This window comes from Notechis scutatus, chromosome 1 (genome assembly GCF_049901735.1).
Source record: "Notechis scutatus isolate UNSWTSFEM ecotype Mainland chromosome 1, rNotScu1.2, whole genome shotgun sequence".
NCBI lineage: Eukaryota > Metazoa > Chordata > Lepidosauria > Squamata > Elapidae > Notechis > Notechis scutatus.
The window spans coordinates 121,472,486-121,498,209 of record NC_142009.1 but is presented as its reverse complement, the minus strand read 5'-3'; the positions used below and the strand labels follow the sequence as shown (position 1 = coordinate 121,498,209).

At 42.1% G+C, this 25,724-nt stretch overlaps 2 protein-coding genes across 3 annotated transcripts in view; one reads left to right on the top strand and one right to left on the bottom strand.

The window, feature by feature from the left end:
* The window catches only part of SMAP1 (small ArfGAP 1), a 61,115-nt gene extending 59,889 nt beyond the window's left edge, over nt 1-1,226 (top strand). For both annotated transcript variants that reach the window (XM_026665219.2, XM_026665221.2), the window contains one exon: nt 187-1,226. In XM_026665219.2, the coding sequence (XP_026521004.2) occupies nt 187-321 (135 nt within the window). In that variant the 3' untranslated portion in view covers nt 322-1,226. The remainder of the gene's footprint in view (nt 1-186) is intronic.
* B3GAT2 (beta-1,3-glucuronyltransferase 2) lies at nt 365-21,782 on the bottom strand. Its single transcript, XM_026665222.2, has 4 exons — nt 20,383-21,782; nt 6,220-6,364; nt 1,695-1,843; nt 365-1,596 (listed from the first exon to the last, which is right to left on the bottom strand). Exons 1-4 carry the CDS (start codon nt 20,941-20,943, stop codon nt 1,510-1,512), a joined length of 942 nt encoding a protein of 313 aa, XP_026521007.1. The 5' UTR covers nt 20,944-21,782; the 3' UTR covers nt 365-1,509.
* Between the last annotated feature and the right edge of the window lie 3,942 nt (nt 21,783-25,724).

The window sequence follows — 25,724 nt, the reverse complement described above, 5'->3', positions numbered from 1 at the left end:
AGCTATATCTGTACCTATCCTGTCTATTTATATCTATACCTATATCAGTCTATCTGTCTCTCTGTCTGTACCTATCATCCTGTCTTGTCTTGTCTGTCTGTCTATCCTGAAGTAATGGGCTTCAGTATAAAATTTGAATGTTTTGTTAACTGCATCTAACCACAGTCTTGTGTGTGTGTTTCACAGATGAATCAGCAAATGGCTGGAATGACTCTGAATAGTTCCAATAATATGATGGGCTTTGGCCAACCGCCCAACACAGTGGCAGGATGGACTGGAAGTTCCTCAGGCCAAACCCTCAGTACACAACTCTGGAAGTGAAAAGGCAATAGAAGTTCAAATCAGAGACCTGACATTCCATGCCCAAATACATCTAGTTTCCCTGTTCTATCCATGTACACTACCCCTTCCTCCAATTTCAAACATTCATTTTAAAAGTAATCTTAACTGACCATGTTGTGGTCTGTACTGACTTCAATTCTGATGTAGTGAAAAGCAAGTTGAATACATTGGCAGCTTTTTTTCATTCCACAATATGTTTTGATTTTGCAAATCTTACTTTTCAGAAGAGCTACGTGACCAACTGCATACTCAAAATTATTTTATCTTGTAGAGCAAATGTTTCCATATAAGGGAAATAGGTATCATGTTAGTGCTATCTCTAAAATGTAAACTCCACCCTGCAAATTACCCAGTAATCCTGTAGAAGGTACTGTATGAACCAAACATTACTTATATAAGAATGTACCTTGTATCATTGAAATATGCATTTCCTTGTGTGATAATGATTTTGTTTCATCATTCATTTCACTGTGATATTATAATGATGTGACGAACGGGGAAATGGCTCGCAAGAGAGAGAGAGAAACCTGGAAGGTCTTTGGGTTCCATCAATTTTCTTTCCACTGTTTGAGTTGCCTGTGTCAAAAGAAGCTGATCTGACCAACAGAGAATCTGTACAGAATTAATCAGCCGTGTACTGCACAGCAATTATACAGGGTAACTCAAATTATATATTTAATTTTGTCTTTGCAGTTGTATCCAGGTTTCTGCCAGTAAATTGTGTTTACATTTTATGGTGCCTCATATTGATAAGCGGTTGCTTCCCTATATTAAAGAAATCCATAAACATTGTGTAATTATTTTATTCTATAAGAATTGTGTCTATTCTTTAAAAACAATGCTTTTTAAATTCAGGAATAAAGCCTGGAAGCCACGGCGTAAAAGCTTCTCTTTTTTTTTTTTTTTAGACTAATAACTTCAGTGCATTACCACCTCTTCATTGAACATGTGTAAAGGAAAAGGGAACAGTTAGAAAATTAAAGCAGGACAGAGAAATGCATGCAAAGTAAATGAAGCCTAAATAGACATATCTTCAGCTATCTGCCAGTGGTCTTCCATTAGGCTGCCAAAGGCTGCAGTTGTACAATAGCAATTTGTACAGTCTGAATATGGTAAGCATGTCTGATGCATCCATTAATTATGGCATGTCCCATTTACGCCAACAGGTCACACTTCAATTCTGATATTGTCCAGGTGATACTTTGGCTCATTAGCTAGATTTACCTTTTCTGTTCTAGTATGCCATACGAGAACCTGGAAAAAGTTGAACAAAAAGCATTAGTTGGCATTGATTCTCCGCAAGTTGACTAGTGGGGACTAATGTCCATTGTGGAAATAACAAACACTGATACCTTTGTGCAGTTGCTGGCTTTGGGCTCCAGTTCCTCCATTGTGATAATCTGCCTCAGAAAGTCAGATTCCTGCATCCCAGGCTGTGAGCCGTGGCGCCTAAATACAGCTTTGGGGTTGGATAAAATCACCTGAAGGCTTACAGCAAACCCTTTGGAAATCAAATATTAAAGAATTAAAATCATTTCATAAACATATTGAACTCTAAAATTAGTTGCGAGGGAGTGTTTAACCCTACCATTTCAAATAAGTTCCCAAGTATTTACTCAGTATCATGCAATGGTCTATCATGCTGTTACGTATACAAACTGACAGGTGTGCTATAGGTCACTTTTTATTCTGAAAAATTACAAGCTGTGTTCCTCCATATCTGTTTAACAACTTTACATGGTTTGTTAAAGTGTAAATAGTGACAGTCATCATAAAAGAGAGTTTCCATATGAACAAAAGGGAAAATGTGAATTTTAAAAAGGTGAGGCCAACCAATGGTTCTTCCCTGACACCATCTTTGTAATTAATTTAAAATTTAAGCTGAAGGCAACTGTAATTGTTAAAACAAAATAAATGTTACTGGCTGAATTTACATGTAGACCTTTTTTCCCCATTTTCATTAAAACCAAAACCCACATTATCACTACTTTTAATATGTGACATATCCTATCCTTAAATGATGTAATTCTTAAGTGATGCAAAACCAGGTTCTGAAAAATTAATGCTCCAACACTGGAGGTTCTTAAGAGATTGGACGACCATTTGTCTGAAATGGTATAGAGTTTCGTACTTGAGTAAGGAGTTGGACTAGAAGACCTCCCTTCCAACTGTTATTCTGTAATTCTGTTAATGTTTATTACAGAGTACACCTCTGGTTTTGTTAGCCTTGTCTTTCAATAAAAAGTTTCAAGAAATGCCTCTCTGTACAGTCGCAACTTGCAACCTTTGAGACCTTAACCAAATTATACTTTTGAATGAGATACTAAAAAAAAGTATTAAATGATTGGAAAGTAATCTCATTCTATCTTAACTGACTTTAAACGCAAATCTAGTTTTCGTCTTGACTCTGCCACTTTAGAAAAGTAGCCATTTGACTTCCATCCCCCAAAATAAAAAATATTCGCCCATAGTCCAAGTAATTTTGTGCAGTTCTAGAATAAAAATGGCATTTCATCCTTAACATTATTTCTGTTAAAGCTTTTAACTTAATTGTGGAGAGCCTGGCAAACATTAGTACCACTTAAATGAACATATTTTGAAAGAACATTACATTTGAAACAGAGTAATCATATATGATGAGATCGCTGACACTCAGCTACTGTTGGTTCTTAAGTTTGAAATTGGTGTGGAGCTGCTTTTAAAACACAGGCATCAAACTTGTCACGTCACGTTGCCGTCGCGTGATGTTTCATGACATTTTTCCCATTCACGGAGCTGGGTGTGAGCTTGGTCTGCATGTGACTCATCCAGCCCATGGGCTGCCAGTTTGACACCCCTGTTTTAAAAGGTGCTTATCAGAGCTAAAGACCATAATCTTTATAAGATACCATTGCTGTTAAAAGTCAGAAAGTTCTTAAAAGATACAAGAACGAAAATAGTGACTCCCTACATCTACCAGTATTTTTATTGTTGCATCCATTTTGTTAGCTGCAATGGAACCCATCTGTAAGAGTTAAGAATTAGAAACAACCTGAAATATAAAGGAGTACTGTCATCTGAGTAACACACTGCACAATCCCTTGCACAACATCTCAGCATCATGTGGGGCTGCAAAATTTAGTAATGCACACCATCTTTTATAGATGTTTTTCACTAGTTCTTCTGAAGTAGCGCTTATTCTATTTCCAAATTAAGATGAAAGGGAGAGCTTATGGAGGAAGAGAAGGAAGATGATTGGACTGACGAAGTAGAAAGAAAAACTGTTTTCTTTTTATCATCTTCAAGGTATTATGGGACTCTTAGCATTCTGATTGAGTCTCCTATTCACTGCGCACAGAACTCTTTACAGCCATTATCAAGACAAATTGGCAATCTGCATTTTTTCAAATAAAGCTGCTACTAGAATTAGGGAAATGGCAGCCTGAAGGCAACCAGTTGGTTTTCAAAAACTTTAAAAAGAGTTAAATATATCTTTAAGAATTGTATTACTTTTAAAAATAACAAGAATTAAGTTTGACTACTTAAGGAATAATGTAACTCTTCCCCATTAAGTCCTGAGTGGGAAGTTCGAGATGGCCTTTGGTTTCATTTTTGAACAACCTACCTAATATAGGAATGAATGTGTGAAATCTGAGCTACAATCTGCGACAATTTTTTTTTTTTTTTTTGCTGCACATAATATGCAGCAAATGAAAATTCTAGAGCTGTTGAAAAAAATAGCAGTGTTATAAACATTATAAACATGTCTACAGGAGATCATCTTCACAACTCTGCCAAAAGGGAAATCCCCAGGCATTGAGCTCAATTTGAGGGTGTCTTTTCTTTTTAATAAGCCACAACTACTTACAGCTTCCAAAATGTATAAAATGGCTGTATTCAATGATGTTTAAGCAATATATTTACCTGGTTTTAGGGTAAATAAGGTGTTAAATAAAAACACCAACCTTCTACTCCATAACCTTGTTGTAGAAACTAACCTAGAAGTAATCAATGTTATCCTCAAACAACCTGGGACTTTTTGGAGCTAAACTGACTCTTCATGCCTCGGCTATGTCATTAGAACAAGGTAGGTAGTATGAATCTGTTCTTCCTACTTCCAAACACCAATATCAGCTTCCTTCATTGGGGCTCTTAAGGACTCAGGCTGGTAATTGAATGGGCCATCAGTTATCAAGTGCCATTTGCGCACAGGATAAATCAGCTTACCAAGGGAACAACTTGATCAGGGAAGTCATGAAAATCTAGCCCCTGAGGCATTTTTATGCAAGATTGATGAATATAACAGCCTATATTCAATCCGGTTCCAAGTATCCCATCTAAGAATTTTGACAGTCACCTCTAATGACTGAATGCAAGCTATAGACCTGATTCACACATTGTACTAATTAGGTCATAATGTGATTTGGTTAATTTTGGCATAGTATATTGCATAAATTCCGCCATTGTTTACAGAGTGTATTTTATAGCTTTGCACATTGCTTATTTATTATGATTATTTATATCCTGTCTTTCAGTGTAACAATCTTCCCAAAGCAGTTTACAAGCAATATAAACAATTTTAAATGAAGACAAATACAGTTATAGAATCCTTCCCATAGAATAATTTGTAGTAAGAGCCTGAAGAAAGGGAGAATGTAAGTTGGGGAAATTCAGCAAATTATGGTTTATTCAATCAATATGATTAAATGAACTGTAGCTTAGGGCATTGGACCATTTCAATTTGCTCAATATTCATAATTAAAAAGTACAGAAGCTGGTGCTGGAGTGAAGTAACTTAGTAATTCTCCCACTATTGTTATTTTAATTTGCTAAGCATTTTATAGAAAGTTTTTAATAAGCGAGATCATTTCACCAGCAACGCATAAATAAATTGCAAAGCAGGAAATATAAATCATTTGTCTGTATGGCCCCTTCCTCCATGCTCACCACTCTTCTAGCCACACTCCCATGAATCAAAATTCAAAACTTTAGAGTTGTGCAAGTATAGATCTGTGACTGCATCAAAAGCAATTCAGACAGCACTTGAAATGCCTTTAGCATACACAAGAGACTGACCAAGCATGAAGGCTAACTGATAGAACTATGTAGTCTGTGATACAGTTGAAGATTGACAAGATTAATTTTTGAAGTGTTCTTGCTTCTCCCTTAAGCAAAGCGTTTCAAGCTGTTCTCTGCCTACAAGTCACTCTTACCAGGTTTTCTGGCAAGTTGTGCAAAATTATTCATCTTTCTGATGAATTAGCAGTTTTTACACTTAAAAGTCACAGCAAGGGCCTCTTAGTTGATGGAATATTGGCAACAATATGTTGCTTTGCAAGGCAGTTTCTAGATTAGGGATCCCTTTTTAAAAAAACAAACAGCATCAGCACAGACAGAACATTGGGTTTTGGTGGGGCTTTGCAGTGTGGTGGCCAAAATGTCTGATTCAACTCAATTCAGAATTGAATTGAGTAGGGAATTCGGTATATCATCTGGATATAAATGAACCTGGTAACCTTGGCTGTTCCTTCAGTTCTTTGCTAAAAATGTTACATGATGGCTTTCATTGAACAAACCTGGGATGAGTGGTGATCCATTAAGAGGTCATTGAATGTTATGAGGGTGCTCCTAACAATAACAGACAGTTAAAGTTATTACAATAAAATCCATAGTTTATTAATCCCAACATTTTCTACAAACTTCTGCTTGAACCTTTATCAGAGGCTGCTGATAAATAAGCATTTCATAAAAGCTGAAGCTACCAGAATTCTAAGAGACTCTGCTCACCATAAGACCCAGGAGTTTGCAAGCTTGTACTTATTACTTCAATAACTAGAAATGTTAATATCTAGTCCGCCCGTTCTACCTTAATAGCTGAGATTCTGAAGAGATACTCACCTGCCATATCGATGGCGAAAGGCCTACCTGCCCGCCAACCAGTGTACCAGCCAACAACTTTGCCTTTTTCCACAATTGGGCGCTCGTAGCGTCGGCCCCCCACTAGCCCTACGGGCCATACAGAGACTTTGCTAGTGGTACGCATCTAAACGAAGAAAGCAGAACATCTTTTTCAAAAACAGGTTCTTTACAAAGATACCATGGAAAGAATAGTCACAATTTTGAATGACAGGGCTCTAAGTATCGTCTCTTTCCTTATCTAATGTTTTCCAGATATATTCAAACTATGAAGTTTCCCAACTCTGCTTCAGGAAAATGTGGTAACTTCAAGCCTTTATCTAAACCAATCTTTCTCAAGTTTAGCTACTTTTAAGATATAGCCGCAAGCTGACTGAGTAATTCTGAGTATTGAAATCCACACATATTTTTAAGTTGCCAAGATTCAGAGATGCTGTTCTAAACTTTAATTAGCACTATCAATAATTCTGGGCAAATAAGCAGCTGCAGTTAGTTGCAAACAGAAATAAAGGCTTTAGAGCAAGGGTGTCCAACCTCGCCAACTTTAAGACTTGTGGACTTCCAACTCCCAAAATTACCCAGCCAGCCATCTTAAAGCTGCCAAGGTTGGACACCTGTGCTTTAGACAGTAGCACCAACCTTTTGGGCCCCAGGTACCGGTTCCGAGGAGAGGTTTTTCCATGGTTTCACATGTCAATCCCATGGATAGGGCTTTGCTTGATTGTGCGGCCCGTTTCCTGGTATGCCATGGCCTGGTACTGGTCCATGGATTGGGGGTTGGGAACCCTTGCTTTAGCGGATGACTAGAGGAGGCAAGCAGTCAAGCACAAGACTTTGGCAGCTTGTTTGAAGTGCTAAATTGATAAGATTTATTGCAGGCAATTTTTAGCATCATCAGATGTTTTTGGAAATCACATTTATATGACTTAGAACTACAGAGGTAGAACTTAACTTTACTAAATTCAGGATGTGATATCTATTCTGAAAGGAATATCATAATGGTACAAACTTTTTCTAGATAGAATATCCCATTAAGGGTCATACTCCAAAATTTAAAGGATGAGTTCATAACAAAAAAAAAATTTTTTTGTTCATTTCTATTTACATTTAATGATCGTAACAGCTAGTTTTCACCAGGCTAGAAAGTGTGAGACCGAGAGTTCCAGTATCGCCTTGGGCATGAAACCAGCGGGTGACCTTGGACCAGTCACTTTCTCTCAGCCTGAGGAAAGAGGCATGTGCAAGCCATTTCTGAAAAACTTTGCCAAGAAAACTGCAGTCTCTGACAGTGGGACATAACTGAATGGAAGAAGAAAAATATAATATTCTATTTTTTTCATAGAATTAGGGAAGATCAATGGAAACTTTGATATTCACAAAATAATAAAATGTAATCATTGGTGTGAACCTTGGAGATCATGACGTTTAATCCCTTTGCCAGTGCAAGATTCATTTTAAAAAAACATATCATTAAAGAATTATGCCAACAGTCCGTGTCTAGCTGTCTTCAAGAGGACTACATTTTTGTCATAATCCAGTGAGACATATGGAAGAGCACCAAGGAATATCCCAGAAGATAACAGCAAAACTTTCCAATAAAGCTGTCAAGAAAATTACATGGATACAAAGTTGATTCAAAAAAGACATTTTTTAAAGGTTAGTAAACAGATAATTCTTTGCATTAATTATTTAAGATGTAAACACTATGCCTTGGAAGTATTACCGCCACTAAGGCATTATAAAACATTATGCTAGCCTCTTGTACTTAATAAAATGCAAGAATACAAGCATTTGGGTAAACCTCTCATGCATTATTTAACCTTCCTCGAAAACTAATTTGGTACAGAGCTTTAGAAACATTAAAAAAAGAGAGCACCATTAAAAAAAAACCTGAATAATCAAAACCTGGTTTACTAACAAATTGAAAAGTATATTCTGCTTCAGCTGATTATATAAACCAAGATTAATGCTCTTAACGCTTGCTCAGCTTTCAATGTCCCAATGTACAGCCATTTTCTTCATTCATTGTGAACACAGACATTACATTCCTGCAGGCCTGTGTATAACAAATACATAGATTGTAATAAACCTGTCTATTAAAATCGTGAACCAAAGAGCCATCTGCTCTTTTGCTTTTAAACAAAACACCTTTTTAGGACCCTCTGCTTGGCTTCTACTTTTTTCTACTATGTTGTATGATACTTTCTCCCAGGATTGAAAGCATGAATGATTCTTTTTCAGACGGAGCTCGACTCTTTCTGAAGGAAGACTCACATAAAAATGAACAAATGACAACCAATTAATGTTACCTTTTGGCTCCTTTGTCATTCGAAAAATAGCTTCCCTTAATTCAAAGCAATTATTTTCAACAATTCAAGCAATTGTTTCCAATCCAACCTATGCTAATGTTTACTCACCTGCTGCTTTCACATCCCTTACTATAGGTGGTCCTTGACTTACAACCATTCTTAACAACGATTAAAAATTATGACACCCTTGGAAAAAGGTCTTATGACTGATCCTTGCATTTATGACCATTGTAACGTCCCCACTATCTTGTGATCAAAATTTGATTGCTTGACAACTGGCATGTATTTACAACAGTGGCAACATCCTCAGATCATGACTTTCCCAGGGGGCTTCTAACAAGCAAAGTCACAAAAAAAAGGGGGGGGAGGACCAGATTCACTTAATGACTGTGTCATTCACTTAGCAACTGCAGCAAAAAAGATCATTAAAAACAGGCATGACTCAAGTAATGCATCCCTTAGCAATGGAAATTCCAGTTCCAGTTGTGGTCATAAGTCAAGGACTACCAATATACTATAGAGTGATGCTACTCTTAATAGAAAATTTAGCATCAAGAGCACCATAACTTCACACACTATAATGCCCAGTTCTGGCTCAGATGATTTGAAATTTAAGCAAATATTTAACGAAATGCCCAAAGGTGTACAATGTCTTTGTATCCATTATGGAATTCCTTCACAGCTTGCCTCCCACCTCAGCTTCCACTTGTACATACTAAACATAACTCCCAGACTTTGAACTGAAGATAAAGCAGGACAGCATGCATGATGGCCTTATTTTTCAGTCAAATGTCTTTTCTCTATATAAACGGTGATTGATGAGGGTGAAACATCTGTACCACAGCTCCAATCAGACTTGTAGCCACACAGTGCCTTAAGTCATTTAATGGCATCTTTATGCAGGAATTTGCAAGAATTTGTTAGATATGATCAGCTCCTGTAACAAGACTTGTTTGTCTGGATAATTATGGGGATAGGGTATGGGGATTATTTGATACAAGATGACATGGCACATAACCATTAAAGTGTGTAAATCATGGCTTATACTTTGGCAAACCTTGTTTAATCCCAGGTCTGGTTCAAAAAAAAAAAAAAGCATGTCTTGTTTCACAAACCATTGTTAAAATAATCTATAGCTTGGCCCAAGGTGTAAATGCAGCTAGGTGTGAATGCAGCAACAAGAACCTGCTATATTTCAGACTTCTTTTCAATTCAACCCTTGAGAAGATGAACATTGCAGCTGTTGCTGCCTTATGCATGGGTGTCCCTCAGTTTCTAGAGCAGGGGTGTGAAACTGGCGACCTATGGGCCAGATGCGTCATGCGTAGGCCACGCCCATCCCAACTCAGCGAATGGGGAAAAAGCCACAAAACATCATGTGACGGCAAGGTGACTCATGCTCTAGGAGGTGAAGCAGCAGAAAAGAGGTTTGATATCTGTGTTCTAGAGCAGGGGCCTCCAACCTTGGCAACTCTAAGACTTGTGGACTTCAACACCCAGCTTTGCTGGCTGAGAAACTCTGGGAGTTGAAGCCTACAAGTCTTAAAGTTGCCAAGGTTGAAGACCCCTGCGCTAGAGCATGTTTTATAATATTTGAAGGTATCCCAGCTCCAACAGTGGCTTTTCAGGAATGGGAGAGACTAAACATATGTTCACATCTAAAGTAAGTTGATCTGATCTGCAACAGTCCCTCCCCTGCACTCACCCAAACAAGTATCCATGGGGACAAGATCATCTCTAATAAATTCTGGCCCTTCACAAAACATTGTCCTCCAGGTTTTGTAAAGAGCTCTGGAGTGGTATCCTGTTTATACTCCTACCTGTATTTGACATGTAAAAGCTTGCCACTGCAGGGAGCTTGTGAGAGCTGGCTTAAGGAATCACAAGTACAGTGGCTATAAAGCATCTGTTAGGCTGCTCACAGTTCTCTAATAGAGCTATTGAGACCAGAGACCAGAAAGTGGTACTGCTTCTTAATCAGCTTGTGGGGGAGGAAAGGGGAGAGAACAGCAACCTGACAGTAACGTCTTCTCTCCATTCTGACTCCAAAATATGAACTAGGCATCAAGGCCTTTTCTTATAAATTGCTGCCTGTCTTCTATGGGGACTTAACAAGTTTCTTAGAGCAAAACCTCAGATGAGGGAAGAACCAATTGCGCTTGCTGACTCTCTCTCTCTCTCTCTCTTTAAAGAATGGTTGTTGTTCCCTAAGAATGAAAGTGCAACATTATCCGCTGCAGAATTCTTGCATAAAGATAAGTGACAGTAAAGGTCAGATGGATTCTATTGTATCATCTATCACAACACCACCAATACTGCAGTTTTTGATGTATCACATTGCATGAATTATCTTAATTCATCCAGAAAAGTCAACCCATAAGGAGGAACTGGCGATCATTACCTGGAATAAATAATTTTAAAGACATTTTCTAAGACTTCATATGTTTTAGTCCGTAAAATGCTAAGTATTTCAAATTTAAAAAAAACAGAATTAAAGCCTAGTGGCATTAGGCTTTAGACTTCCTTGGCAATCCATTCCAAAAGCAGGAAGAAAAATTTAAAATATGTGTAAAAACACCCTGTTTAATTTAAAACTCCAAAAATTACATTCTCAAAAAGATTTTGCTTGAAGGAAACAAATGAATGAATTGGGGGGAAGGGAAGGGGGTTGCATAAATTAAGTAGGGAAATTCTGAAAGTTAAAATGATAATTTTGAATCAAGTGCAATTGAAGTTCTATAACCAAAATTTATAACTTCTTAATTTTAAAATACAGGTAGTCCTCAAGACCACAATTGGGAACCGGGATTTATATTGTTAACTAAGGTGTTTTGTTAAGTGAGTTGTGTGCAACCTTTTTGCCACAGTTGTTAAGTGGATCATTTAGTTGTTTAGTGAATCCCTCAGTTATTAAGTGAATCGGGTCCCCTCGGTGACTTTTCTTACTGGATGCTGGCTGGGAAGCCGATGTGGTATTCAGTAAGTTCTGACCAGTTCTGGAGAACCGGTAGCAGAAATTATGAGTAGTTTGGAGAACCTCTGACTGGCCCCGCCCCCATCTATTCTCTGCCTCCCGAGTCCCAGCTGATCGGCTGGGTCTTCTTTTGTTGCCCTGCACAGGAGAACGGAGCTGAAAAGCAGGTTAGTGGGGTGGAGAGGGAATGAGATTTTGCAGTAACTTTCCCCCAGGAGTGGGGAGGGAATGGAGATTTTACAGCAGGCTTGTCCAACCCGCGGCCCGTGGGCCACATGCGGCCCAGGTCGCCTCGTAATGCGGCCCAGTGCCCACCCCAACCTTCTGGCAAGAGCCAGCGAGGAGGAGGAGGAGAGGCAGGCGTGAGGCGGGGCGAGGCAACTGCCACGCCAAGCAGCAACAGAAAAGGCGGGCGCCACCTTTGCTGCTTCTGCCCCCGCCGCAGCCGCCGCCGCTGCTGCTTCTGCCCCCGCCGCCGCTGCCGCTTCTGCCCCCGCCGCCGCTGCTGCTTCTGCCCCCGCCGCCGCTCTGCCCCGCCGCCACCGCCGCTTGCCCCGCCGCCGCTGCCGCTTCTGCCCCGCCGCCGCCACTGCTGCCCCCACCGCCGCTGCTGCCGCTTCTGTCCCCCCCACCGCCGCTTCTGCCCCAACCGCCCCGCCGCCTCTGCCCCCCGCCACCACTGCTTCTGCCCCCGCCGCCGCTGCCGCTCTGCCCCCGCCGCCGCTGCCGCTGCCCCGCCGCCGCTGCCGCTTCTGCCCCCCGCCGCCACTGCTTCTGCCCCCGCCGCCGCTGCCGCTGCTTCTGTCCCCCCCGCCGCTTCTGCCCCCGCTGCCGCCACCCCCACCGCCACTGCTTCTGCCCCCGCCGCTGCCGCCGCTCTGTCCCCCCGCCGCTGCTTCTGCCCCCGCCGCCGCTGCCGCCGCCGCTGCTGCTGCTGCACCGAGCTTCCCAGTCCTCGCTTCCAGTCCTGCCGCATCCAGCTGGGCCATTTGCAGGAGGAGAGGTAGGCACGAGGCGGGCAAGCTTTCTTCCCCCCCCCCACCCCGCAAAATTTGGCTGGAAAATTAATAAAAATAAATAATTTTTAATAAATAATTAATAATAATAAAAATAATTTATAATTTATTATATAATTTTATAATATAATTATTTTATAATAATTTATTATATGTGCAGCCCAAACCAAATTTTCATCTTCTAATGTGGACACCCCTGTTTTACAGTATCCTTTCCCTGCCACGCCCACCAAGCCATGCCCAGCAAGCCATGCTCCCAGAACCAGTAGTAAAAATAATTGAATCCCACCACTGCTGGAAAGATCCCAAATGGTAATCATGTGACAGGGGATGCTGCAATACTTGTAAATACAAGCTGTTTGCCAAACACTCACATTTTGTTCCCGTGACTATGGGGATGCTCCCGATAGTCATAAGTGTGAGGATCTGGAGATATAATACAAGTGTCGTTAAATTTTTTAAAAATAAGTCTCCTTCTCCAAGTAGAACTTGAGGAAATTTTAGTAGCTACTGAATCAAGTTAATCGAAGTAATACAAATAGGGACCAAAACCACAAGTTAAAAATGGCTTCCATTGTACTGAACTGAAAATTAACATTTTCTTAAAGGAGTGAACTGATGCTTAGAGAGCAAAGGAAGTGTGAATAATTGAATAAGCAGTATTGGCCTTTACAGATCCATATCCAGCAAGGCCCAAACATGAGAAGATCCGTTCATATTTTTATACTTTTAAGAATCATGCAGAAATTATCTCTTAGTTTTAAATGTGAAGATAATCTGAGGAGGACTTATTTCATTTATTCTTGGGATAATATTTTATCTACTATGATCCTAAAATGTTGCTTGATTTTTTCATGTTATTGAAAAGTAATAATGCATCTCGTGGCTTATATATTACTTCAACATAAATTTAAAAAACCGCTGGGAAGCAATGCATAACTCATCTTAAGATACTTAAGTTACACTTTCTTACAAAGGGAGACAATAAAAATGAACCCATATTGGACACCAGCATGACTTACAGCCAATCTAGAGATAAAAGGAAGATGACAGGGCCACACATAGTTTGTGCATGGGAATATGGACCCATGAATAGTATTAAAGAAAACTGAGACATGTGCTTGGGATTACTGGTACCTCATAACCTCGTGGAGATAGACAATGTACAAAATAAATAATAAATGTTAGGGTCGGCACATATGCCCAGCTTCCTGATTCTCCTTTGACTTAACTTGCAAGAATATCACCATTCAGGCCTGATTAGCAGCTATTAGGTAAGCACCAGATGGCCATTAGGTTGAGGCTCATATGTGATTGCGACTTGCAACCTTCTGATGGCTTCCATCTTGAAAGTGATAATAGAGCTGTGGTGGCACAATGGTTAGTATGCAGTATTGCAGGCTAACTCTGCCCACTGCTAGCTTTCAATTCTCACTGGCTCAAGATTGACTCAGCCTTCCATCCTTCTGAGGTCGGTGAAATGAGGACCTAGATTGTTGGGGACAATATGCTGATTCTGTAAACCCCTTATAGAGGGCTGTAAAGGACCATGAAGCAGTATATAAGTCTAAGTGCTATTGCTATTGTTATGATTACTGGAAAACAGCAGCTTATCACAAACGTTCAGTATTTTAACATTCTAAAGAACCACTATAGTAATAAAGGCAAATGATCAACAGATACCCGTGGTTTTAAATCATAAATAACACATTGGTTTTGTTCCTTCTAGTCTTTTAAAATGTTATGCTAGAATTATGTTCTATAATTGGTCTTTGCTATTCTCAAAAGGCAACTTTGAATTATGTCAGACTATTTACAGATGGTAAGACTGAGACAGACAACTCAAATTGGAACTACAGAACTCATATTGCCATGGCAACCATTCAACCCCAATTCAGGAATTGATCATTAGTACAACAAATGGATAGTGAGGTAGCACAGTCAATCTGTTGTGAACTTTTATCAAAACAAACACATGCAGAGACAAAAATATTATGTACTTTTTCAGATTTGGGGGCAGGAGCTACTACACGTTTCACAGAATTCTAGAATTGGAAGGGTCCATTTCAGTTGTGGGGTTCGAGTTAAAGCACTGGAAATATCCAGTAACTAATTTCTTCAATTGTTTCATTGACTTATTGTTAAAGATATTTTTTTCATCTAACATTTCATTGGAATATGTAATTTAAATTCATTATTTTGTGTCCTGCATTCTTGAATGATTGAGGACAGTTCTTAAATTTCTTTTGTGTGGCATCTTTTCCAATATTTGAAAAGTATCATGTATAAAAATGTTAATGGCTATTGATCCCGGGATCAAACCTGATGCAATACACTTGATAACTCACTTCAGTTTTAAAAGGAAGACATTATTGGTGGCTGTTGTTTGAATTAGCTGTGATTCACTGTATAAACATTACCACCCAACCCATATTTAACTAGTTTGCTCATCTGAATGTCAAGGGATACTTCATCAAATGTTTTGCAGAAGTCAAGGCATTCCCATGTTCTACTAAGAACAGCTATAAAAAAATTGAATTGAGACAATCCATCAAGACTAATTTTTGACAAATCCACTATATGTAAAAGTGCTTAAAATCAATCTATATTTTCTTTAGAAGTATCTAAAATGATGTCAAACTGATTGCAGTTCCTTTTATTCATCTTTGTTGCTTTCCTTCACTCATCTAATATTTATCTATTTTCCTTTTTTTCTTCAAGGTAATGAACAGACTTTCAACCAAGCCACAAGCAACTTCTTTCAATATCAATGACACGAAATCCACAAAGTTCTAAACTCATTCAAAAGTCAGAAGATATTCCTAGCTTAGAATTTTAATATGCCAGAGATTCTCCTCCATCACCTAACTCGTCACAATTTACAATTGAATTATATCCTATTCTGGATGTATAAACAGGTGCAACATTATATATTCCAGTTTTTTTAAATGATTATTAGGCTAAAAATAGTGCAGCTATAATTCTACTATAAAAAGTATAAAACTCTTTTGAGATCCTGAGTTATGTCCTACCACTGTAGAAAACTCTGATACAGTAATTTTAATGTGCTTTATTTTCCAAACAGGTTTGTTAACTAGATTTTCTCCAATTTATCTAATATTCTTGTTCCCACTGGAAACCAAAAGAACTTAGAACAAAAATCTTGTTCTTTGCTTCAGAAAACCAAACTCTTGAATCATCAGAATGGGATATATAATAAAGGAAAAATACAATATTCCACTCTACACACTTTCATAGTGTTTCATAGATAAATTTTAAAATGCAAACCTGATATTGCTCCAAAAGAGATGCTTAGTCCCTATTCCCATTTTTTTCTAACAGACACACAGGGATAAAGACTTACAGAATTGTGGGAGAAGGTTGACTCTCTCCTCTCCTAAGCAAATTATTGAGAGAGGGAAAAAAAACCTAGTTAGTTTCCTGCTAAATTTAGTAGCAGTAATGCATAAATGCAGACTGGTTGTAAAAAAAATCTCACTTTACTCATTCAGCTTGAAAGCTACACCTCATAATCCATTCACTAAGAAAAGGCAGAAATTGGTTATAAGAATGCTAAATATCTTTTCTTGGGTAAGCCTCGATAATGGTCCTGGTATCAACAGTCAAAATTGCTTTTGGAAGGATAGGACCATCAATTTCCTCTCATGCACCTATTTTTCAGTTTGACTGGATCCTGACCAAACAGGATATACTCAGAATTTAAGGGGTTATTTTTTATCCTGAGAGAAAAGCAATACTGCTTTGTAAATAGATTCCAGTCTTGGAGGCAGAAAAGGCAGTGACTCAGAAATTTTTACTGTTTCCCAAGTTTTCAGTAGCCAATACAAATCCTGGTAAACGATCATTTGGAGAAAAACAATTCCCACCTTCCTTCTACTAAGGATGTAAAATGTGCCTGTGACATTCTCAAAGAGTTGCCATATATTTATTTGGAAAGAGTGCCAGATCGATACAGAAAATACTGTTCTCTTATATCTAATTCAACTTTCCTCTGAACTACAATTCCCAGAGTATCCTGCAGGGGGGAAACAGATGAATATAAAAGTGCCTCTGTTCAGGAATGTTCCACAAGCTGTATGCCCACTATGCCCAGACAGACACAGTCAACTAACCTAACTAACCTTGTAAGACAAAATATAGACGTTTCATTTCCCAAACTAGGTAACATCATCAGTGCTACAAAGCAGTATTGCTTTTCTCTCAGGATAAAAAAAAACAAACCTTAAATTCTGAGTATATCCTGTTTGGTCGGGATCCAGTCAAACTGAAAAACAACATCATCTCTAGCATGGATGATGTTACCTAGTGTGGGTAAGGAAACGTCTGCAGGAAAACAACCAAAATCAGAGAACAGCAAGGACCCCTCATGTCAACGCTGAGCTACAAATATTTTCCTTTATCGAGACAAAAGACACTGAAGACAAGTTTTTTTAAAAAAAGCTATCTTTGGCTTTGTACCATCTCCTCTAGCTCCCCTCAGGATGGACTCTAGCCTGGAGACTCCAGGACATTCCTAATTAACACCAGACTTCTTTTCCTAGACAATACCAACTGAATCACTGGGCTGCAGCCATCCACCATTTTTGTCTTCTAAGAAAGCCTCTTAGCCCACACGGAGGCATTCTTAGATGACACCCAATGCCAACACTCGCCTTTGCAATACACCAGCCCCTTCTCAAGATACTAAAAAAAAAATGACTGAGATAGGAGCCAAGTGGTGTCTCAAAGCTGTGCAAAAGTGACCTTTTTTTTTTTTGCAGGGGTTAGTCTTGCAATTTAGCCAATAATTAGCATGCTGAAGGAACTCTCCCTTAAACTCTTGGATTTTTAAAAAAATATAATAGACTTGTTGAATTGGGGAAAAAGGTAAAAGAGGTTAATAACAGAGAAAAGGCAGGTTCATCATTCGCTGATTTACTTAGCCAAGTTCTCAGAGGATCTGTATGGACTCTTTGCTAGTCCCCACTGCATTTTCATTCATTCAGGCTTTGAAGGAGTGAAGGTTGTCCCTCCCGGGAGTTTTTAATGCCTCAGTACCACTTCAGGCAACCCAATGGGGGAGATGTATTCACAGCAAATCACCGGTTCAAAAAGAAAATGCATCCAGAGGGGCGGGTGACCAAGAAATGGACGCCAGAACTTTCCCTGCATTCAAGACTTCCAAGCAGCCTCCAACAGCTTAATGGGAAAGAAACCCAAAGCAGCTAAATGGTTTTCTTTTCAGCCACTTTTCGGTGAAAGCTTCAGAGCACAAAGCTGCCGCACAAGGAAGGGAGAAGCCAAACTCTCGAGGGGAGGAGCAGCACCTGCCAAAAAGGCAAGCCTGCTGAAAGAGACCCAAACTCATTTTGAACCCTGAACACATATCGGCAAGGTTGAGCAGCCTTCTGAAGAGGCTCTTGGGGGGCTCGATGTGCTCTGCATCTTTTCACAGTGCCTGGCTTTAATCTATTGATTCTTAATGCACTTATTTGCAAAAAGGAGGAAACTGTTACAAGCAGCCAGGGGAGAAAAAAAAACAATAACTCGCCGCTATCTAGACTCACCAAAGCAGGAAAGAAATGCCACACAGTTCTGTGGGACATGAGGATTCTCACATATGCAGATGGGATTTGTAGTACAGATGAATAATCTGTAACTGGGAGAGGGGATTTTTTTTAACATATTAGAGAATTTCTCTTGCAGGATACAATAGCTGTCAAACTACCTCTTGCAAATTGCACACTTTGCTTGCTGAAGTTGATTCATCTTACTTATTCCTGCATGCTTTGATATCTCTCCTTTAAAAAGTTTCTTCCTGCCAGAGGGAAATGTGAGAATCCTCATGTCCCACAGAACTGTGTGGCATTTCTTTCCTGCTTTGGTGAGTCTAGATAGCGGCGAGTTATTGTTTTTTTTTCTCCCCTGGCTGCTTGTAACAGTTTCCTCCTTTTTGCAAATAAGTGCATTAATGGGGCTGGCTAACTTCTCCCTGTTTCTTCCAACTCTTTCCCAAATACTTCCCAAATTTTATTTAAAAGAATGAACAAAACTTGCTGTTGAGAAACGATGGCGAGAAAGCCTTTCTATCCACTGCCCTGCTTTCAAGCTTACAATATGTCTGGAGGTCTCTGCAGAACAGAAAGTAATCATTCACACATGTAAAGAAAAAAGAAAAGGATAGAAAGCAAAAATGAGTAATAGTTGGAACTATTTTACAACTCTCCAAGTGCTATCTTAATTTTTGCTTTAAATGTTTGCTTAAGGTAAGGGTTTTTTTGTGGGAAGTTACTTCAGCAAAAGAAAAGGAATCAAACTTGGTTCTTTAAAAACACCAAGCTGACACTGCCAACACTGCAGAAAAAAATCTCTGCATAGTACAGCCAAAGGCTTGGGAGATGGGAATAATAAGATGATGCTGAAGAAAAAGCGATGCAAGGCAATTTGGTGGCAACCTTCCTTGACACTATATAATGGGTATCCCTAATGTTTGAGGCTTTGGCTTGGAGTGAGAAAAGGATACTGCAATTAAATCTAAGTGCAGTGCCTGGGGTGTAAATTTAAGTGGAAGTTAGAATCTTCAATCACAAGGAAGGAAGGAAGGAAGGAAGGAAGGAAGGAAGGAAGGAAGGAAGGAAGGAAGGAAGGAAGGAAGGAAGGAAGGGAAGGATGAAGGAGATGGAGGGATGAGGAAGGAAGGGGGATGAAGGAGAGGGAGGGATGAAGGAGAGGGTGGGAGGGAAGGAGGAAGAAGAGGAAGGAAAGGGAGGGATGAAGGAGAGGGAGGGATGAGGAAGGAAGGGAGGATGAAGGAGAGGGAGGGATGAAGGAGAGGGTGGGAGGGAGGGAGGAAGAGGAAGGAAGGAAAGGAGGGATGAAGGAGAGGGTGGGAAGGAGGAAGAAGAGGAAGGAAGGAAGGAAAGGGAGGGATGAAGGAGATGGAGGGATGAGGAAGGAAGGGGGATGAAGGAGAGGGAGGGATGAAGGAGAGGGTGGGAGGGAGGGAGGGAGGAAGAAGGAAGGAAGGAAAGGGAGGGATGAAGGAGAGGGTGGGAGGGAGGGAGGAAGAAGGAAGGAAGGAAAGGGAGGGATGAAGGAGATGGACGGATGAGGAAGGGAGGGAGGGATGAAGGAGAGGGTGGTAAGGAGGGAGGAAGAAGAGGAAGGAAGGAAAGAAAGGGAGGGATGAAGGAGAGGGAGGGATGAAGGAGAGGGTGGGGAGGAGGGAGGAGGAAGAGGAAGGTAGGAAGGAAGGAAAGGGAGGGATGAAGGAGATGGAGGGATGAGGAAGGAAGGGGGATGAAGGAGAGGGTGGGAAGGAAGGGAGGAAGAAGAGGAAGGAAGGAAGGAAGGAAAGGGAGGGAGGGAGGGAGGGAGGATCTCTGCTAGAGGCTTTGTAAATAATTTAAAAACTATCCCCTTTTTTTTTTTACACCTCACAACACAGGCACTGAAATTAAGTTTTACGCCTACGGTCTGGTTCAAAGGGGCTGGAGCACAAGAGAATGCGCGGGTCTCACTTGGTCGCTTAAGGAAAGCCTGAAACGATCTGTCTGACCCCACAGCCCCGCCAGCAACCCCGGGTGGAGAAAGTCTGGCGGGACGAGAGAAAAACCACGCGGGATTCAAAGCCGCGGAAGCGCTGGCAGAAAGAGGCAACTTGAAGGGCGAAAGCGTGTTTTGGCCGGCCGGCGCGGACTTTCTCCTGGGCGAGCGAAAGGCTCCGAGGCTGGGAGGAAGCTCCGGGGGTCTCCTAACGGAGCGAGGCCGGGTGAAGTGACCACGCCAAGGCGGCCGCCCTTGCTTGACCGGGGGACCGTCTCTCGCCTTCCCCCGCCTCCTTTACCTCCTCGAAGAGCTCCAGGCTGTAGGTGTTGTCGTCGTCGGCGAAGAAAAGCACCCCCGGCTGAGGGGCCGGCAAATGCTGGTGCCTCTGTCGGATCCAGGCCAACCCCGCGTTGCGCTGCTCCGTGGCCCTGGGTTGCCCCGGCCGCTTGTACCTGCGCGGGGTCAGCACGTGGAGGTGGGTGCAGGGCGGGCCGCCCGCTCGGCCGAGCCCCGCGGCGAAGCGGCTGACCAGTTCGGTGCCGATCGCCGAGTCCTCCACCAGGATCCAATGCAAGCGCGCCACCTGCCGGAAGGTGTTGGCCAGGCGCGTCAGCTCCGCTTTCTGGACCGGCCGGCTGTAGGTCGGCGTGATGGCATAGATGAGGGGCAACTGCTGCAGCTCGGCCTCCTCCCGCCACCGAGGCGCCTCCTGGCGAAGAAGCGCGGGCTGCGGCCGCCGGGCGAGATGAGGCGACGACGGACGGGGCGGCCGGTTCCCGCCGTCCGTGTCCAGCATGAGGATGACCAGCAGCACCCAAGGCAGCAGCACCAAGAAGCGGCTGAAGATCAGCGACTTCATGCTGGCGCCGCCGCCGCGCCGCCCTCCCGCCTCGCCGCCCGGGACGCCGGCGCTACAACCCTCGCAGCAGTGGCAGTGGCAGCGGGGAGAGCGGACGCCGGGCTTCCCCGCCGGCGCCGCCTCCCCGGCGCGGAGACTCAGCCGGTGCTGCCCTCGCCATGGAGCGGGCGGCAGGGCGCAAGGCGGGAGCCCCGCTTTCCTGGCGCTGGGAAGCTCGGCGCAGCGGAGGCGGACGGGCACCTGGCGGGGAGGGGAGGATCGGCCGCCGTGGTCCCAACACCTTGGAGAGGGAGGTGGGCGGCGGCGTGTGGGGGGAGGGAGATCGCGCCGAGCTCGGGCAGCCGGGTCCCCGCTCTGCAAGCCTGCCGGGACCGGGGACCACCCGCGGGCGAGGCGCCTCAGGGCGGCCGGGACCCTCCCGAAACTCTCGGCTCTCTTGGCCAGAACCCGAAGCGAGGCGGCTTCGGAGAGGGACGCGCGCTCCGGCCGCTTTCAAGAGCCCCTCCGGATTTCTGCCGGCGCTTTCAGGCTTCCCGCTGCTTCCTTCTTCCTCGCTTCCCACTCAGCATCCCTTTCCCTGGCGCCTTCCCCACTCCCGGAGCGGTGGGGGACTCTGAGAGGAACGGAAAGGCGAGGGGATGCCGGGCTCTTCCTCCTCCGGCTCCGCCAGAAGGGCGGCCCTGGAAGCGCGTCGGAGTCCCGGTGGGCACAATCGGAGCTGGGAGGCGGAGTAGCCAAGCTCCGGCGGGAGGGAGACTTCGGGACGGCAAAGCTGCTTCGCCGGGTGTGTGCGTGGGGGGGGGGGAGGAAGAGGGGGAGGGATCCCCTCGGGTTTGATGCGGCGCAGGGGTGGGGAGTGGATGATGCTTCTCCGGGAGGGGGGATATGCTGCCGCCGCCGCTCTTCTTATTCGCTCGTCCCTTTCGCTGCGGGTTCTGTGGAGAGTTAGGGAGCGGAGCGGAGGCTCGTAGGCTGATCAACTCTGGAGATTCGAAGAGGGAGGAAAGTAGCCGGCTTGTGGCGATGATTAGTCACCCTGTGAGGGAAGGATGTGGGAAGGGCCAAACAGCCGAGCCATTAAAAACGCTTGGCTATGGGGCTTGGAAGGACGGGGCTGAAACAGGGCAAACGTCCAAAACGGGGTGGGGGGGTGGCAGAGAAACAAGTGGAGGGTTGGTTGCCCACAGGACTTGGTGCTGGGTTTCCCACCGCGAACCTGCTCGCCCGCCTTGCCGCGCCTGCCTGCCTGCCTCCTCTCGCAGTTGTTAACGGGGCCAGGCGAGGGAGAGAAGGTGGGGGGGTGTTGGAGTTACGATTCCTTCCGTTCCGTCCTCCTCCCCCGCCTTCGGAGTTGAAGGAGAAGCGTTTTCAGCTCTTCCCTGCAGTAGTAGCCTTGGAGGGAGATAAAGCCGCCTTTACTCCTGAAATAGAAGTAATAATAATAATAATAAAAAAGAACCCATCCTGATTTCACACAAATGCAGACCTGCTTTTAGCCAAGCGATTCTTAGCGTTTCTGGGCAAAATGCTGCAGCTGTTCCGATTCTCCCCACCACCACCCCTTAACATAACACTGTATGAGAAGAAATCCAGAATGCCTACAAATGGAACATGACAGCTTTCCCCTTCCACACAATACACGTTTGAGGATAAGGCAAATTTACCATAAACGCTTCATCTGGAAGTAATCTGAACGAACATAAATTATCCCTGTTTTTTTTTTTTTTTTAAATGGTATTCACTGTTGCCGGCACTTAGCACTTTATTTGGCTTAATTGCGGCTGGCAAAATAGCACATCCTGTTTTAAAGCGTAATAGCATAGGGAAGGATATTGCCTCTTCATGGCGATTTTAAAAAAAGTTCTGTGTGCACAAACGTATTCCGAGCAAGGTTATGTAATGGGGGTTATGAGTATGCCTGCACCGTGAAAACCAACTTCCAAATAGGAGACTTAACTCTGATGGACTAACTTCTTTGCATCGTGGTGTGAAAAATTCTCTTACTTTCTGGGAGTTCTGATTAAATAACACCCCCATTAGAAGTTAGATCATTAGATCAGAAATACTGAGCTGGGATTTGGCTTTATCTCCCAAGAAAATCTTTTGCAAACTTTTAAGCAACTTTCCAGAGGAGGACCTGGAAAACATTATCCATGAAGTTTTAGCCACTGTATATAAGTATGAATCTTCTATATATAAAAGCAAAATACCACTCATGCATCATCACAAAATCTCCAGAACTGTAAAGCCTACTAACTTGAAATTTGGCACATATGTTCCTCTTGGCTTCTAGGTGCTCACTAAGAAAGGATTTTTCGAAATGACTATCAGAGCATTAGTATTTCGCATGTTATTATTAACATGCTCTGGTGCTAAGAAGTTCTCCTCCCCCTCCCCACCTGAAAAGAAATCTGTTCCAAATACAAAACACAAGCAGAGGAGAGGAGTTTGTTTCAGTTTTAGTTTCACAGCACCAAACAGCTTTAGTACAGAACAGTTGAGCTAAGCCACGCCCAGGCTTCTTGCTGTCTCCTTGCTCACATAGCAAATACTGTTTCAGTTTCCAAACAGCCCTCAACTCACACACTGACAGGACACTAGCCAGATGGATGCTGGTAGGCAGAGGCACAATTTTTTTCCCTTATTTTCCTCCCCAAAAACTAAGCCCAATCACATAGTTTGTAGTGAAGTACGGGTATAGAGCTGGCATGTATGTATGTATGTATATGTATATATGTATATACGTGTATATGTATGTGTGTATGTGTATGTGTGTGTGTATATATATATATATATATATATATATATATATATATATATATATATATATATATATATATATATATATATATATACGCAATGGTAATTGTAATCAAAATTGTGATGACCCAGGCTTGGCACAAAAGCAACAAAGTCACAAAAGTAGGTAAAGTCCCTTTAATACATCCAGCTTGGCACCCAATGTCCAGTTATCATCGGCTGGAGAAAAAACTCTCCCAAGAACAGTTTTTAAAGGGAAGAAATTCAGTCTGAACCCAAAGTACATATAAATTGGACCCTAAATGAATGTACATCCGAACCCATACATGCAACCCTGTACAATGCCATTACTACACTGGGACTGGATCAATTAGTAATTAACAACACTAGACTCAACAACTGCCTCGACCTTATCTTCTGCAAATACAAGAACACTTTTCAAGCAGTGACCACAGTATGATCGACTTTTGTCTCAATTTATGCCCTCACAAAGAAGATCATAATGATAGATCCCCAAAACACAACTTCAAAAAAGCCAACTATGATGTCATAGATCATCTCTTGATTAGCACATTCTGTTCTCTAGCTGTAATACTACAGAAGACCATTATAATGCATCCTTGTTTGAACTTGAAAGAGTCATTAAACTATATGTACCAGTAGTAACCCCCAAAAACAAAACAAAAAAACAAATTACCCATAACAATAAGGAAACTTCAATTTAAAAAAACATCGCTATGGTGAAAAAACGAAACTAGCTACGTAGCAAACTTTAAAAACCAATACAACACCTTATGCTGACAGATAAAGGCAGAATGCACAAATTACCACTGCAAGCAAGAGGAAAACCTCCCATGTACAAAATCCACCCATGCCTTCTACAATTTTGTAAACACCAAACTTAAAGGCTCAAGAGCCATCCTACCCCTAAAAGGACGAAATGAGAAAGATTGCAACCATTAAGCCACTAAGGCTAATCTCTTCAACACATTCTTCAGTTCAGTCTTTGTAAACAGCAATGGTTCATGCCCCACATTTCCTAGTCGTACCACAACTAACTGTAATGACCTACTACATATTGACTTTACAGAAGATAATGTAGAAAAGGCACTACATAACCTAAAACCATCCATATCTATTGGCCTCGATGGATTATGTGCATACTTCTAAAAAAAGCTCTCCTCTGCCATAGCGGAACCCCTAAGCATTATGTATGAGATATCATTCAGAATCAGCTCCTTACCAAACATATGGTCCTTAGCTATGGTCATCCCTATCTTCAAAAAAGGTGACTCCAGCCTGGTTGAAAACTACAGACCAATCTCACTGGGTTGTGTCACTTGCAAAGTCATGGAATCAATAATTAACCAATTCATCACCCTCTACTTAGAGTCAAACAACCTACTCTCCAAAAACTAATTTGGTTTCAGGAAAAAATTGTCCTGCAATCTTCAACTCCTACACTGCAAAAACATATGGACTACTCTACTTGACCAGGGTAAAGCTATCGACTCAATTTACATAGACTTCTGCAAAGCCTTTGATTTAGTGGTACATGACAAACTACTGTTAAAACTAAACTCTTACAGCATTTCTGGATCCCTTCATAAGTGGATTACTGCATTCCTGTCAAACAGGCAACAAATAGTAAAAATAGGGAGCGCTGTATAAAACCCTGCTCCAGTTAACAGCGGTGTTCCCCAAGGCAGCGTTCTAGGACCCACACTCTTTATATAAATGACATTTGCAATCACCTTATAAGCAACTGCATCCTCTTTGCGGATGACGTAAAACTATTCTACATCACCGTCAATGCTACTGTCCTTCAAAGCGACCTTGATTATGTGTCTGGTCAAACAATTGGCAACTCCAAATCTCAACCAACAAATGTTCTGTCCTACACATTGGTAAAAAAAATCAGTACACCAAGTACAAACTACGCGGATATGACCTTGTTGATGATCCTCACTCCGTCAAGGACCTTGGAGTTCTCATATCAAATGACCTAAGTGCCAGAGCTC

What these genes read in the sequence shown, in the direction of transcription:
- B3GAT2 (XM_026665222.2), bottom strand. Translation starts at nt 20,943, where the DNA reads ATGAAGTCGCTGATCTTCAGCCGCTTCTTGGTGCTGCTGCCTTGGGTG. An exon ending in GCCTGGAGCTCTTCGAGGAG is followed by an intron (nt 6,365 to 20,382) that starts GTAAAGGAGGCG and finishes TTCTTCGTTTAG; the next exon opens with ATGCGTACCACTAGCAAAGT. An exon ending in TTTCGCCATCGATATGGCAG is followed by an intron (nt 1,844 to 6,219) that starts GTGAGTATCTCT and finishes TGATTTCCAAAG; the next exon opens with GGTTTGCTGTAAGCCTTCAG.